Genomic DNA, 13,779 nt, shown 5'->3' with positions numbered 1-13,779 from the left:
TGGCTATGATGATGATGGGAGTGATGATGATGTTGGTATTGGTATGGGTGGTGTTGGTGATGATGATGTTGGTTTCTGATGGACATGGTAATGGTGGTCATAGTGACGGTGGTGGTGGTAAGTGGTAGTGATGGAGGTATTGATGATGGATTGTGGTGAAGGTGGTGGTGATGGTTATGGAGATAGTGATTGAAGTGATAATGGTTGTGGTGGTGGTGTTGGTGGTGGTCATGGTGGTGATAGTGATGGAGGTGGTTGTTGTAATGGTTGTAATACTGGTGGTAACGGTGATGATGGCTGTGGTGGTGACGGTGATGATGGCTGTGGTGGTAGAAGTGGTATAAATTGTGGTGGTGGCAGGTGGTGGTGGCAGGTGGTGGTATGGTGAGGGCCCTTTTCTCTTCGCTTTCATTTCCAATACAATATTCCGTGCCTCATACATTTTCCCACTTCTTTAAACCGACGTTCAAAGTTAGATAACTCTTAATGTAATAAAGCGACGTTCTAGCGACAGGCCTGCCCTAGCCTCCAGCTTCCAGAAATCAATTATGAGCGAGCGTCAGAAGCTCTTGGACGCGGCCCGGACGGCGGTAAACCTGCTTGACGCCGCTCATTCCGCAGTGGACCTTCTCACCACCGTACTCGGGACTGAAGAGGAGAACGGTTGCCATGGCAATCTCACCGAACAACATCGTGATGTCACCGGTATGTTCCGCTCTCTTTGTCACAACATATACACTGTACTATAGTCAGTTGTCTTTCTGGTGAGGGGCGTATCCGAGGGGGGGGGGCAGGGGCACATATTGCGAAAATAATTGTCATAAAACAAAATAGTCATTGGTTTATATCATCCTTATGATTAACGAGATAATAGGGAAAAACACATATTAGCAGTTGTAGATTATGTGCAGAAGAAAAATGTCCGTGAATTCATTAGGAAAATGATCTAAATAAGTTTTTTTTTTTTTCCAATCAACTTTCTATCTCTCTCTCTCTATCTGTCCCTCTTTCTATCTCACTCCCTTTCTCTTTTTCTTTCCCTCTCTATCTTTTCTCTCTCTCTCTCTCTCTATCTGTCCCTCTTTCTCTCTCTCTCTCTCTCTCTCTCTCTCTCTTCCGACTTTCTCGCACTCGCACCATCTCTTTCTAATTTCTTCTTCTTCCCTCGCGTTTACTTCTCTCTTTCTCTCTCTCTCTCTCTCTTCTGAATGTCTGTGGCTCATACCCTTTTTACTCTTCTCATTTCTTCTTTGTCCCTTTCTCCCCCCCCCCCCCTCCCCCTCCCCTGCTTTCTTTCTCTCTTTCTTTCTCTCTCTCGCTCTCTCTCTCCCCATGTATTTAAACGGAAGACTTGCCACAGACTGCGTCCAAAAGCACTTCAGAAGTCTGGAAAACACAGATTCCAGAGGGTAAAGGTCCTATGAGGGGGGCTTCAACGTTGAGAATCAAAGATGACACCAAACCTCATTCCCAGAATACAGCACCTTCAAATATTCACAGGTACATGGAGTAAATTGCGTTTGGAATTTGTCCTCATTACCCTATTTGTATGTTTGTAATTTTTACTCATTTTAAGATTTCACACTTAGTACAGAGCACGCACGTAAACGTATTAATTAATTGATAACGGTATGGAATAATTTGGTGTATGTTTCAGAGCAGCATCGGCTACTATAGCAACGGATGATGGAGAGAAGGATGAGACTGACATCCATTCACAGATGAGAAATGGGAGGAATGGGCGGGATCGTAGATTCAGTCGAGCAGTCATCCCACGGATCCCTTCACAAGGTAATTACTGTTTTTATGCACTCCAGCAAAGCATAGAGAGTCAATGCTAATGCGTATTGACCTTTAGCACTGCATGCTTGCTGTGAGGCAGGTATTATTAGACCCATACACAAATACACACACCACACAATATTGCATAGACTGCATACAATCATGCCGATGCGGCTGTAAGCAAAGTTTGACAGTAGACTTACAATTTGAATTTTAAAATTATTCTTTTTAACATCTGTAAGTTGAAAAAAATGTATTTTACTGCTATTTAGGTGTCATCAATATTGTCACTAAAGTACCGATTTTGAGTGAAATCAATTGAGTTTTGTACAGTGGTGTTTGAAATGTTGAGAATCAAAAGCACAGCTTTTACTACACAGCCAGGACAGTGATGCTCCTATGTGTGTTTTTATGTGGTTTTTTTTTTTTTTGGTATTCTAATGGCTCGTTCACACGTGAAGCGGTTTTATTTTCAAGGTGTAAACGTACTGCAACTGCGCGCCGCGACAAAAGTCCTACGTTCTGAACATTATATTGATATCAAATGTGTCCAACTTTTTGTCTAGTCTGATCTAATTTGCGTAGACCGACAGCGCACTGCGCAGCAGAAATCATGTCATGTAGAAAACTATCCTTGGAATTACCTTTCTATTACAGTGTGTATGCTGTAAAAGAGCATCCTTTGAATAAGTTTCTATTAAAGTGTGTATGATGTAAAAAAGCGTCCTTGGAACTACTTCTCTGTTAATGTGTGTATGGTTTAAAAGAGCATCATTAGAACTTCTTTTCTATTTTATTGTTTATGATGTAAAAAGGCATCCTTGGAACTACTTTTCTAATATAGTGTGTATGGTGTAAAAGAGCATCATTCGAACTACTTTTCTATTAAAGTGTGTATGGTGTAAAAATGTAGGCCTTCGTTTACATGATAAAGATATGACCAGGGAGCTTTTCACTACAACATGGCAATATCCCTATTTGGCAGTTCTTGATTTCGTAATGACTTTTTTGACATGAGACGAGAAATTCCAGGAACATCCACGCTACGTAATCAAGTTTAATTATGACCTAAAACTACAAATATTGAGTCTTTCGTGACACAAAAAGGTCTTTATTTTCCCCTTAAAATAGTAAAATGATATGAGCATTGCAGCAGTATCTAGTACACACATTATAGTACACAGCTCTTGTCATACTTTTTCTGTGCTAATTCTGGCAAACACCATGTATAATATCCAAACTTCTCTTCATTATCACACATGTATTGATGAGTGTAATCAGCTATATGTATTATCAATCATGTATAATTGATATTTCGATACGAGGGATAAGGAGAGACTTAAAAGAGCTCACAAAGCCAGGGGGCGTTTTAATGAAACAATTAGTCGGTGGTTTTCACAGACTAATATCATTTTTACATACAATTTTATTTTCACCGACTATTTTCCAGGCCTCTGATTGGTCAAATTTAGTCAGCGCTGACAGTTGTCGGCGGACAAATGTTGATGAAATACCCCACTGATCAAATCAACTGAAGCGTTGCCCGACCAAAAAAAATACATTTTCCAAATTGCCTTTGAATTAACAAATACTTTAATTGTCTGATCACCTTGAATTTGACAGGGTTGTTTTTCTCTTTTGCTCGAAAAAAAATAATTGTTTTCAAGCAATCCATTGCACGATTTCGTTAGTAGGTCCATGGTTATATCGAGCAAGCTAATGACAAGCTTTTTTTATTGTTTATTTGTTTGGCAAAATTTCAAAAAAATAAATTATTCAAGAAATTGTTCCAACCAGCCGGTTGAAACCAATCTATCTTCCAAGGTTTAAGAGTAAGTCAAAAAATGGGGACATTTTTTATTACAAATAACTGTGAAATTACATTTCTCAAGATATATATTTTTTTCGAAGGAGCCTGTTATCTGTATTGAATGACTTTGATGATATCAATGGCCATGTGCGGATAATAGTGGAATGGTTATCCAGGCTCGTTTATGAGTCATAATTATTAGGGATCATTTAGGTTGATAGTTGAATCCCCTCCAAAATGATAATGAAATCCACTCCAAAAAGTGGTTTGGTTTACTCTTTCGAGTGTCGATTCTTTTATTGTTCTGAGCATGGATTTCCACTAAAAATAAAGAGATCCCTAAAATGATTCCTGACAGAGTGGATATCTACTCCTGTACTCATGGTGTATTTATAATGTTCGTTTAGCAAGAAAAACAAGATTTCACATTTCCGATTGTCAAATTCAATTTCAATTTCAATTTGACGAAATAAATTTTGTCTTTCTGTATTGCACAATGTATAGCAATAAACAGGTTTGTTTTATAGTATAGCTATGCGAGTATACTCTCCATTTCAGATTCTCTTCAAATTAGTCCTTACATCCTGTGTAATAGATTTTTGAAGAACCTCCTTCACTTATTATGGACTCTGGCTATTCACTGTCACCTATTTTTGCTCCAGTAATTTCGCTGGATCTCGAGGCAGCAAACAACAGAAAACCATGTCAAGATTCACTTGGCTTGAGACGGTCCCCATAAATTGATGAAATCTTTAATCTTGTCTACTATTTTAAGGTTGTGAGAAGCCTAAATTACATGTTATGATCACCCTCAATTAATGACAATTTTACTGTAATAGTTCATACACCTGTTGAATGTTCCGCATCAATTTCATTCAGTCGCCAAGGTAACGCCTCAGCGACTTATCGCATGCGAGAAGCGGGGTGACGTCATCATGGAAGATGCCATTGGAGGCGATGGGGGTGGCGGTACTGAGATCAGAGTTGAGGGATGGGACCATAGCTTTAATGAGTTCGTCATCGAACAGGCACAAGCCAGCAGTATACTCGTTCTGGAAAATGCGAAGGTATTAAACTGACCTTAAACTTTGGTTTTTATATCTATATGTGTTCAACAGTGTTGATAAATATAGAATAAAAGTCGAATTCCGAACATAAGATATTTTTTTCTTCTTCGATTTAATGACAACAACCACACAATAGGTCATTTTCGGGCATATACACAATAAGCATAGCTACCATTATTTCTCTTTTCTTTTAGTTTAATCTTTTAGTTTAATCTTTACAATAAAAACTGCATGCAAACAGATTGATATGAGGTACTCACCTTCTGTTATGTCTTTAACAGTGGAATTAATGTGTTTTGCGCTATCAAGGCCTACTTAGTGAAAAAAAATGTAAACTGTGAAAAAAATGTAAAATAATTTGGAACAATTAACTGAGCCTGAAAACTGAAACAATTGCTTACATATTCATGAGGACAGTGGAATTAATGTTTTTATTTTACATTTGTCCACAGTTTACAATATTTTCACTAATTACACATGATGTAAATAGTGCAAAAGACAAATAAATTTAGACAGTTCAGATGCGAATAGTAACTGCATGCGCTCACATGAGTTTTCCAAGTCTATTTTTATTTGTTATCTTTTATATTTTTTTTCCAAATTACCTTTTCTGGCACAAAATTTGTTCAACGAAGCTGAGAAAAGAACTGCATGAAGCCAAGACCGAAGTTGCCACACTGAATAAAGAACTCTCAATGAATGAGGTGGGTAAAATTATGATGAAAGCGTGTCCTTTGCACCAAAGGCGTCAATTCTATTGCGTAACTGTGCATGCATGTGCTAGGCTATATTAAAATTGAAATTGAAATTAAAATAGGTTTGTTTTTAAATCCATATATTAGCCCAAGGTCTGAATTACATGGAGCTTAGAAATTTAACTCACAAAAGCAGAATGTCTTACAAATCTATACATGTATATCATAGTCATACAATAATTTAATAATAATAATAAATAATTAATTAAACGTTTTTGTAAAGCGCATGACAAATAGGCAAGAAGGAGAGTAACGGAGAAAGGGAGAGAGTTCGACAATATATATATGTCATAGTCATAGAATAGTATGAAGGATAGAAACAGCGAAAAGGAGAGAGTTTTAAAAAAAATTAAAAAAAAAGGAAAACATAAGAATAAAGATGAGGAAAGCCAATGGTTTGGCATCTTCTTACTCTGGACCTTAAACCTCAGAGCTTGTGCTGTATGCTTCAATTTGAAAAGGAAATATCTAAGAATGATCACGGAACCCTTTCTACTAGAATACTGAATGGACATTTCAAGTACTGATTCTTCTGAAATTTATCTATGGAATAATTAAATTGAAATCTAGTTACCAAACTTCGGCTTCTTTGGAATTATTCAATATATACTTTGTTTTTCTCTTAATAATTTTATAACAAAAAAGTACATTAAAGTTGCTTAGGCTCGTATTCCATCACTTCATGGTTTCCAACTTATATTAGCACAGTTAAATTAAATTAAATCCGAAAGTATCAAAACATTCTATATTGTTTTCATTTATTAATATGAAACCAAACATGGAGCACTTTTTTAAGTGCCCAAGACAAGCGGTATCTGCCGGAGGGGTGAATCCATGAATAGGCAAATTGCGCATTTTAAATGTAGCTTTTTCAGTATAAGAATATAATTATCATCATTAATTATCATCATTATTCATCAGTATTATCTAATTGTTATGATTACTATTATTCATCGGAATTTTCACGTATTTATTAGTCGCAGGTAGATCACAACGACGCCGAGGTGCAGACAATGCTCTGCTCTCATGCTCGTGGTGATCATTTCTACCTCGGCCAAGGGTTCAACGAACTTGCATCAGATGATGAGGACACCGATTACTTGTAAGCTTACATGAACTATTAGTTAATAGTATGCATGCTACAGAGGCTTTGATTCTCCGTCTCCCCCTTCTCACCCCCACTCCATCCCCCCCCCCCCCACACACACACACTAGCTATCCACTCCCCCATCACATTCTCCCCCTTCTCTCTCTAGCTCTCTCTCTCTCTCTCTCTCCCTCTCTCCCTCTCTTCCTCTCTCTCTCTCTCTCTCTCTCTATAACGTCTGATAGACACAATATCTTGTGATTGTCTGAAATTAGGTAGAAAGAACATTGATGTAAGTATAAATGTTAAGTTTAATTTGAATTGAGAAAGCATATTGCGTGTGTGTGACAATATGCTGAATGCATGTTTGACTACAATTTCATTTACACATTTTTTTGTTGTTCATCTTTTAATTGGCTCTGTCCCCTTAATTTTCAGCCATCAGATAAATATCAGAAGGCCTATATATACCCGACCGATATACCCGACCGATAATGCCGGTCTCTTTAAAGGTTGCCCGTCATCGGTTTCGTGGGCTGTACCCATGCAACACGAATCATACCAGGGCTAAAGTCTCACCTCCCTGATCATACATTACTGCTTTTTCTTTCTGTCTTGATTAGGACGACCTACAGTAATTCATCCCCTGACAGACGTTATTCCACACAAGCGAACCGATCGGACGGTTTCATGGAGGGAACACGCGGCGCCGAGGTTTACTTCTGTACGCCTGGTTCGAACATCTCTACTCCCAGGACCCTGGGTCGAGCATCCACCGTCTCCTCCTCGGGAGGTGGTCTTATTCGAAGAAAACTGGAGCTACCCAAGTCTCTCAAAAATGGTAAAGTCATGTTTTTATTTATCATTCGAGGCCCGGCCCCCCCCCCCCCCCCCCCCCCACTCAGAGGTCGGAATGACCGCATGCGTGTTGCCAAAATGTCCGGTAAAGGGGTACTTTTCGTGCGACAAAGTCCGGCCCGAGAATTGTAAAAAAAGGGGTGTATTTGACTTTTCAACCGGAGATTTCTTTAAAAAGGGGGTTTTTTTCTTTTTTTCTCTCATCTCTTTGAACTCCTGAGAAATTATTCCGAATTTAGGGGGGTACATTGAGCATTTTTCCTGATTTAGGGGGGTCTCCAAGGCAGGAAAAGCCCGCGAAAAGCCCGCGAAAGGGGGGTTCGGAAATATTGGCAGTGCTCAGATAGGGGGTGCTTTCAAAAAGAGGGTACGAGCATATGCGTATATACCCTAAATAACACTGAGTGGGGGGGCCGGGATTCGAGGACGCAAATTAGCAGGTGGTCACTCATACTGGATTCTAATCCTTAATTGTATAAAAGGGGGAAATATCCATCAATTTACTTTTTCGTTGTTTAGCTGATCTGTTATCTTTAAAACGGAGAGTGTAAGAAGTGTTTGTTTGTGTCTGTTTTATATAAATCTTGTCTGTTTTATCATTGACAAAAACATGGAATACAGAAAGGTAATCAGTATAAAATGAAAAATGTCTTTGGTATCTTAATAACCCATTTGATTAGTGAATAAGACATTCTCTCTATATTCATCCCCATTTATTCTATTTTTGTTTTAATCACATTTTTTGTAAATCGGATACAACTTACAAATAACAATCTTTCCATATTTCTGTCAATATCTTTTCTTCTCCCTATCACTCTCTTCACTTTCACACACTCTCTCGTTCCTCTCTCTATTCTTTCTTCCTTCTCCACTCTTTATATTCATCTCTCTCCTCATCGTCCTTCTCCCCTTCTCCTCTCTATTCTCCCTTGCCTCCCCCCCCCCCCTCTCCTTCCTCCCTCTTCCTCCCTCTCCCCCCCCCCCCCTTTCTCCCTCTCCCCCATCTCTCTCTCTATGTGTCTCTGTCCCCCTGTCCCCCTGTCCCCATCTCTCTCTTTATCTCCGTCACCCCCCCCCCCCCCTGCACACAGGCGGAGGCTACCTCAGCATCACCAGCTACGAGGCTTTGACATCTGACGACGACGAGAGTTCAACGATCTCTCCGGGATGCTGTCCCTTTGCCTGCTTTAGTTGTTTTGGTAGAAGAAAGTCCCCACAGAAGTAAATCTTACACTATTGAAACTGTCCAGTATGACAGCAATAGAATAACTTTGTAACTCTTTATACGCTATGGATCGAAACCCAAGACTGCAACATTACTAGGAGTACATGGTTTATGTGTGATACATGTGTGACAAAATGTAGACCGTATCAGTCCAGTGTTTGATACATTGGTTGACCAAAAGCAGGCAAAGAGTTAATCCTTATTGAAACACGACTGAAGAAACTGGCTAATAATACTTCCAAGGCAAATTATAATTACAAAGCTACGAGTGTAGGGAGCATACCGGTAGTTAGAAGTAATTTAGTAGGACCTAGATAAAGGAAGTAAACTTTGAGTTCTTGGAATAAGATATCTGTGAGTAAACTTTTTTGAAAAATGAAATAATGAATTTTAACAACTTTACACAAATGGTAAGTTGTCAACAGGATTGAAAGAAAGTGAAAAACATAGGTTTTAGGGGTTTTTTGTGTTGCGTTTCTATATTGATTTACCAAACTAGTATTTCATACACATACTTGTTAAAAAAATACTTGTTAAAAAATACATGTATACGAATATGAAGTGACTGTCATATGTACATGTATGTATCATGGGAGGTTAAAAACCTGTAGGCCTATATTATATCTATATTATGATTGAGCTTTTTTTCTATGTAATAATTATTTGGAGATGATGTGGTAAAAAATCTACTACATGTTCTGTAATGAATGAACAAAGAGGAAAACGGTCAATTAGTGTTTTCAGTGAAAGTTTCATTTTATTTCAAGATATAAACAGCAAGGTCTTCAATTTGCATATAATAAAGATATGGACGGCTTGAAGTGAATGGGTTATTCATAATATATGTGATACAATATATGGGTAAAACAAGCATGTATATAACTATATTAAACCATTTAGAAATTGCATGTATGATATATGTAGTATCCTCTGAACTGAAGAGAGCTTATTTCTTTCAGATAAGGAAAAAGAAAAATGTACATGTATAATGCAGAATGATAAAAATTACACTTCAAAAAGCACATTTTTGGTTGTATACTGGATTAGCATTTTGTATTGCCTATTTTCAGTTGGGGTGTGTTATTGCCGAGACTATGAGAGAATGATAACTACAACAACATCACCATGAGATATGGTATCATAGAGTGTACTTGTCGAATTGAATCTGTAAATTCAGTTTACCAGCTGCCATTGCTGGGAATTTTATCAACCACCGTTTCATTTCAAAATCAATTGGAGTTCCCACCCATTTCTTCACTTCCCTCTAAAACAATGTCTATAATTAATTACTTCAGGAACAGACATAATGATTGATAGCAAAGTGCTAATACCAAATATTAGTAATATAAGGCAGTAACAAGTGATAACTTTCCACAAAATAGATTCGGTCAATACAATATTCTTGATAGATATAATAATATGGCTGGGTTAAATTGGGGATGGGCGGGGTCTTCAGCTAGCGCCTACTTTCCCGGTCTGTTTCAAGTTGAAGCCCCCTCCTGTGAACCTAGGACCGTCTGTTCGTTGCGGCTGGATAGGTGGCGCTCCAGCTTGCGCTAAGGCTCTGTCTCGCTCTCTGCAATGAACACACACAAGAAAGAATATGTGAACATGGTACAGTAGATATTCATAGATAAAGAATATGTCAACATGGTACAGTAGATATTCTTAGATATCCAACCTAAAGAAAATAATAATAGTTATATTAAAAAGGGAATATAGGAATGTGACAACAACATTGAACAACAACATTAGAGGTAAATTCAATCGATTGAGCCCTCTCTATTTCCTGACATTTTCTCCAAAATATGAAAATCTCTATATTGAGAAAAGAAAGACAACTTATCAATGAGTTGTGTAGAATTTTTTTTTTCTTAAAGCAACAAATATTTCTTCTTTTTTTTTCAATCTTGAAAAGGTGAACTTTAAACTGAATATGGAAAGTAGTAGAAGTAGCGTATGTTGATCAATTTGCACCCTTGATATCCGACTATCTTGACTTCCAACAGTTCATTCTTTTTCTGCCTTGTGCCTCAGTCACATCTTTGCGTATTTGGCTTGCATATTGCTGCATATTCATGGCAAGCCTTTTTAACATTTATTCCTATCAAGAATTTAATTCTTGAAATCAAGATATCAAATTCTTGCTATCAAGAATTACCATTGCTTTACAACAGAATGTTAAAACGGCTTGCCATAAATACGCAAAGGTGTGAGTGAGGCATTATCTAAAAGCATATTGCTGTCAAGATGACTCTTGTTTTGAGTATTGCAGTGTAGTGTGTCCTACCTTGCTTGCTGTTCCTTTCGTTTCTGGGCGTAGTACTTCTTCTTGGCATCCTGCAGCTCCTTCGCGAGTCTCTCTATCTCGTACTTGTACTCTTGGACCTGGGATTCATACATGTTCAGCTCCGATGCCATTCCCTGTAGTGCATGCAAACATTGGAAAAAAATATGAGTAATGAAAGTACAAATACTGCTTTTTAAAGGGATTGGGTAACTTTGCCTCAGATTTTTTTTTTAAATCCTGGATTTAAGCTCATGCTGCAATCATAGTTATAAACCTTTAGATCAGTCAGGAATCCCATGACTTTTACAAGCCAATCACCTGTCTGATTATCAAGATATCTATGATTGGAATTAGAAATGTCATAGTTCATTTTCCTAATGGTTTTTATAACACTACAGTCTATTGGGAAAAGTGAGTATGGTAAAACCGGTCACTCAAAGTTTTTAAAATTTTTGAGGCATTTCATGATCATTTTGAAGCACAATTTTTTAGGGCTTCAATATTACGCCATATCACAGACACTGATAACATGTAGGGCCATGCATCTCGGATTTAACATTGTTAAACAATGCCTTTGCCCAATCAAAGGATTTTACGGTAGTGCTTCTAGTACAGTATGGCTTCCCTTAAAGAAAATTACCATGGTACACAGTATTTTGGTAATTATTACGGTACACTACATTTGATTTGATTTGATTTGATTTTATTTATTCATCATCAATAACATCAGTGATTAAACATTTGAATACATCGTGAATGGTACATGTTCATAAATGAATATTATAGATCATATTAAAGAAAAACCTAACAAAGTATTGATATGCTAGACATATATAGAAGGTGATGAAAAGGAGCCAAATAATAGCACATGTGCTAGTCGAGTCTGGCCCCTGTTCTTAGCACACACTTGGCAAAAATAAATATATCATTATCAAAAAATAAAACTTGACAGTAGAAGTATATGTTGAGTAATACCGTAGCACAATTTCTACACTCCAAATATAATTATGAAGAGGATATACCAGGTTAAAAAGTCATAGATACATGTATCTACAGATTATTTATACAAAAAATTGCATTTTTTTGACAAAAAAAAACAACAAAAATGTAATATGGAGATTATTTACAATATATACATGTGTACTTGCATAATTCAATCACTTATTCATCAAGTAATCGTTGAGATGTTTACGAAAAGTGTTTCTAGACCCTTTGTTTTTGATTTCATCGGGAAGTTCATTCCATAATCGGGTTCCTTAAGTTACTGAAAATTTGCCTTGTGTTGTTTTATACAGTGGTATACGTAGATGGCCCTTTTCTCTTTTTCTTGTATTGTATCTATGCTCAATTTTATCACAATAATCCGTCAAACAGTGAGGTAAATTATTATGTACTAGGTCATACATAAATGTACATAGAGACAACTCATAGAACTTGTTAATATCTAAGATTTTCAATTCGTAAAACAATGGTGCTGAACGACTCATAAAATGGCTAAATGTGATTGTCCGTATGGCCATCTTCTGTGTATACAGTATGCAATTTAAGTGAGACTTGTAAGTGCTCCCCCACACTTCAATTCCGTATGATATATGAGGTTGAATAAAGGTTTTATACAACAACACTAGGATATTTCTAGGCACAAAATGCCGTAAGCGGAAGAGGATTCCTACTTTTTGTCTGATGCATTTATTAACCATTTGTATGTGGGGTTTCCAAGTCAAGTGTTTATCAATCTTTATCCCAACAAAGAGCGAAGAATCAACTTCTATTATTTCAGCTTCTGATATAGCCAGTTGCCCTTGAACATTAATCTGCCGTCTCTGGTTTCTTATTAGCATATAACTCGTCTTTTGTAAATTAATTGTCAGTTTATTAGCATTACACCAGTCTGAAACAATTTGAAGATTTGTGTTCACTTCAGTCATATCAATTTCTTTTTGCCCTTCAGGAAATGTATGGAATAAGTTTGAGTCATCCGCAAAGAGTCGAAAGTTAAAGTAACGTGTAGCAAATGGCATATCATTAATATAAAGTAGGAAAAGCGTTGGGCCTAGGACAGAGCCTTGCGGTACACCACATGTTAAAGGCAGCATGGGAGATGTTACATTTCCGTACTGTACAAATTGAAATCTTCTATAAAAATAGTCCTTAAACCACTGTAATGCTATTCCTCGTATTCCATAGTGTGAAAGTTTGCTGTATAAAATATCATGATTAATTGTATCAAATGCTTTCTTAAAGTCTACAAATATCCCAAGTGTGATTCTTCCCTCATCCATTGAATTCCTCAAAGTGTTAACTAAATTTATCATTGACAATTTTGTACTGTATTTTTTACGGAAGCCATACTGGTGCTCATATAATACATGATTTTTTTCAAGAAAGTCAAGAAGCCTATTATTTACAATTTTTTCAAAAACCTTCCCAAGAACAGGTAATACTGAAATAGGTCTATAATTTCCTGCTTCATCTTTAGGTCCTTTCTTATAAACAGGTGTCACTTTTGCTATTTTAAAGGCATCTGGGAATTTACCAGAGGTGAAAGACAGATTGAAAATAAATGTAAGGGGAGAAGTTACATAGTGCACAGCATCTTTTATCAGCTTGATTGGCATATTATCATACCCACTAGCTTTCTTTACATTCAAGGCTATTAAATGGTTGTTAACCTCAGTCTCAGTAACTGGTTTCCAGAAGAAAGATTTGTCTACACCATCGTCTAAAACTTTCTCTGTATTACGATTTGTGTTTGGTATGGCATTCGCCAAATTTGGACCAACATTAACAAAGAAGTCATTAAATGCATTTGCAATATCTTGTTCATTACACAGGGTTTCATTAGTACCAGTATCATTCACACACAATTTATCCACCACTGTTGGCTTAAACGAATTGTTTCCAC

The 13,779-nt window shown here is 37.0% G+C and overlaps 2 protein-coding genes across 4 annotated transcripts in view; one reads left to right on the top strand and one right to left on the bottom strand.

Moving 5' to 3' along the window:
* The first annotated feature begins 513 nt into the window (after positions 1–513).
* LOC100889715 lies at positions 514–9,560 on the top strand. 3 transcript variants are annotated; one of them, XM_030985839.1, is made up of 8 exons: positions 514–705; positions 1,350–1,500; positions 1,658–1,791; positions 4,472–4,659; positions 5,295–5,363; positions 6,398–6,516; positions 7,125–7,342; positions 8,451–9,560. In XM_030985839.1, the coding sequence occupies exons 1-8, from the start codon at positions 549–551 to the stop codon at positions 8,582–8,584; spliced, it is 1,170 nt and encodes a 389-aa protein (XP_030841699.1). In that variant the 5' UTR covers positions 514–548; the 3' UTR covers positions 8,585–9,560. The 3 variants fall into 3 exon arrangements, with proteins under 3 accessions (XP_030841699.1, XP_030841698.1, XP_030841700.1); XM_030985838.1 differs by having other exon boundaries at positions 6,392–6,516; XM_030985840.1 differs by having other exon boundaries at positions 561–705; positions 1,361–1,500; positions 6,392–6,516.
* LOC592945 (cilia- and flagella-associated protein 58) overlaps positions 9,322–13,779 on the bottom strand; it is a 20,953-nt gene continuing 16,495 nt past the window's right edge. Inside the window, 2 exon segments of the mRNA XM_030985837.1 lie at positions 9,322–10,160; positions 10,875–11,008. Of these exon segments, the coding sequence (XP_030841697.1) occupies positions 10,037–10,160; positions 10,875–11,008 (258 nt within the window). The 3' untranslated portion in view covers positions 9,322–10,036.

This window comes from Strongylocentrotus purpuratus, unplaced genomic scaffold (genome assembly GCF_000002235.5).
Source record: "Strongylocentrotus purpuratus isolate Spur 01 unplaced genomic scaffold, Spur_5.0 spur5_scaffold_15, whole genome shotgun sequence".
NCBI classification, from domain to species: domain Eukaryota; kingdom Metazoa; phylum Echinodermata; class Echinoidea; order Camarodonta; family Strongylocentrotidae; genus Strongylocentrotus; species Strongylocentrotus purpuratus.
This window is presented reverse-complemented; position numbering and strand designations above follow the sequence as displayed.

What these genes read in the sequence shown, in the direction of transcription:
- LOC100889715 (XM_030985838.1), top strand. Translation starts at nt 549, where the DNA reads ATGAGCGAGCGTCAGAAGCTCTTGGACGCGGCCCGGACGGCGGTAAAC. An exon ending in ACAACATCGTGATGTCACCG is followed by an intron (nt 706 to 1,349) that starts GTATGTTCCGCT and finishes TTTAAACGGAAG; the next exon opens with ACTTGCCACAGACTGCGTCC. An exon ending in GCACCTTCAAATATTCACAG is followed by an intron (nt 1,501 to 1,657) that starts GTACATGGAGTA and finishes TGTATGTTTCAG; the next exon opens with AGCAGCATCGGCTACTATAG.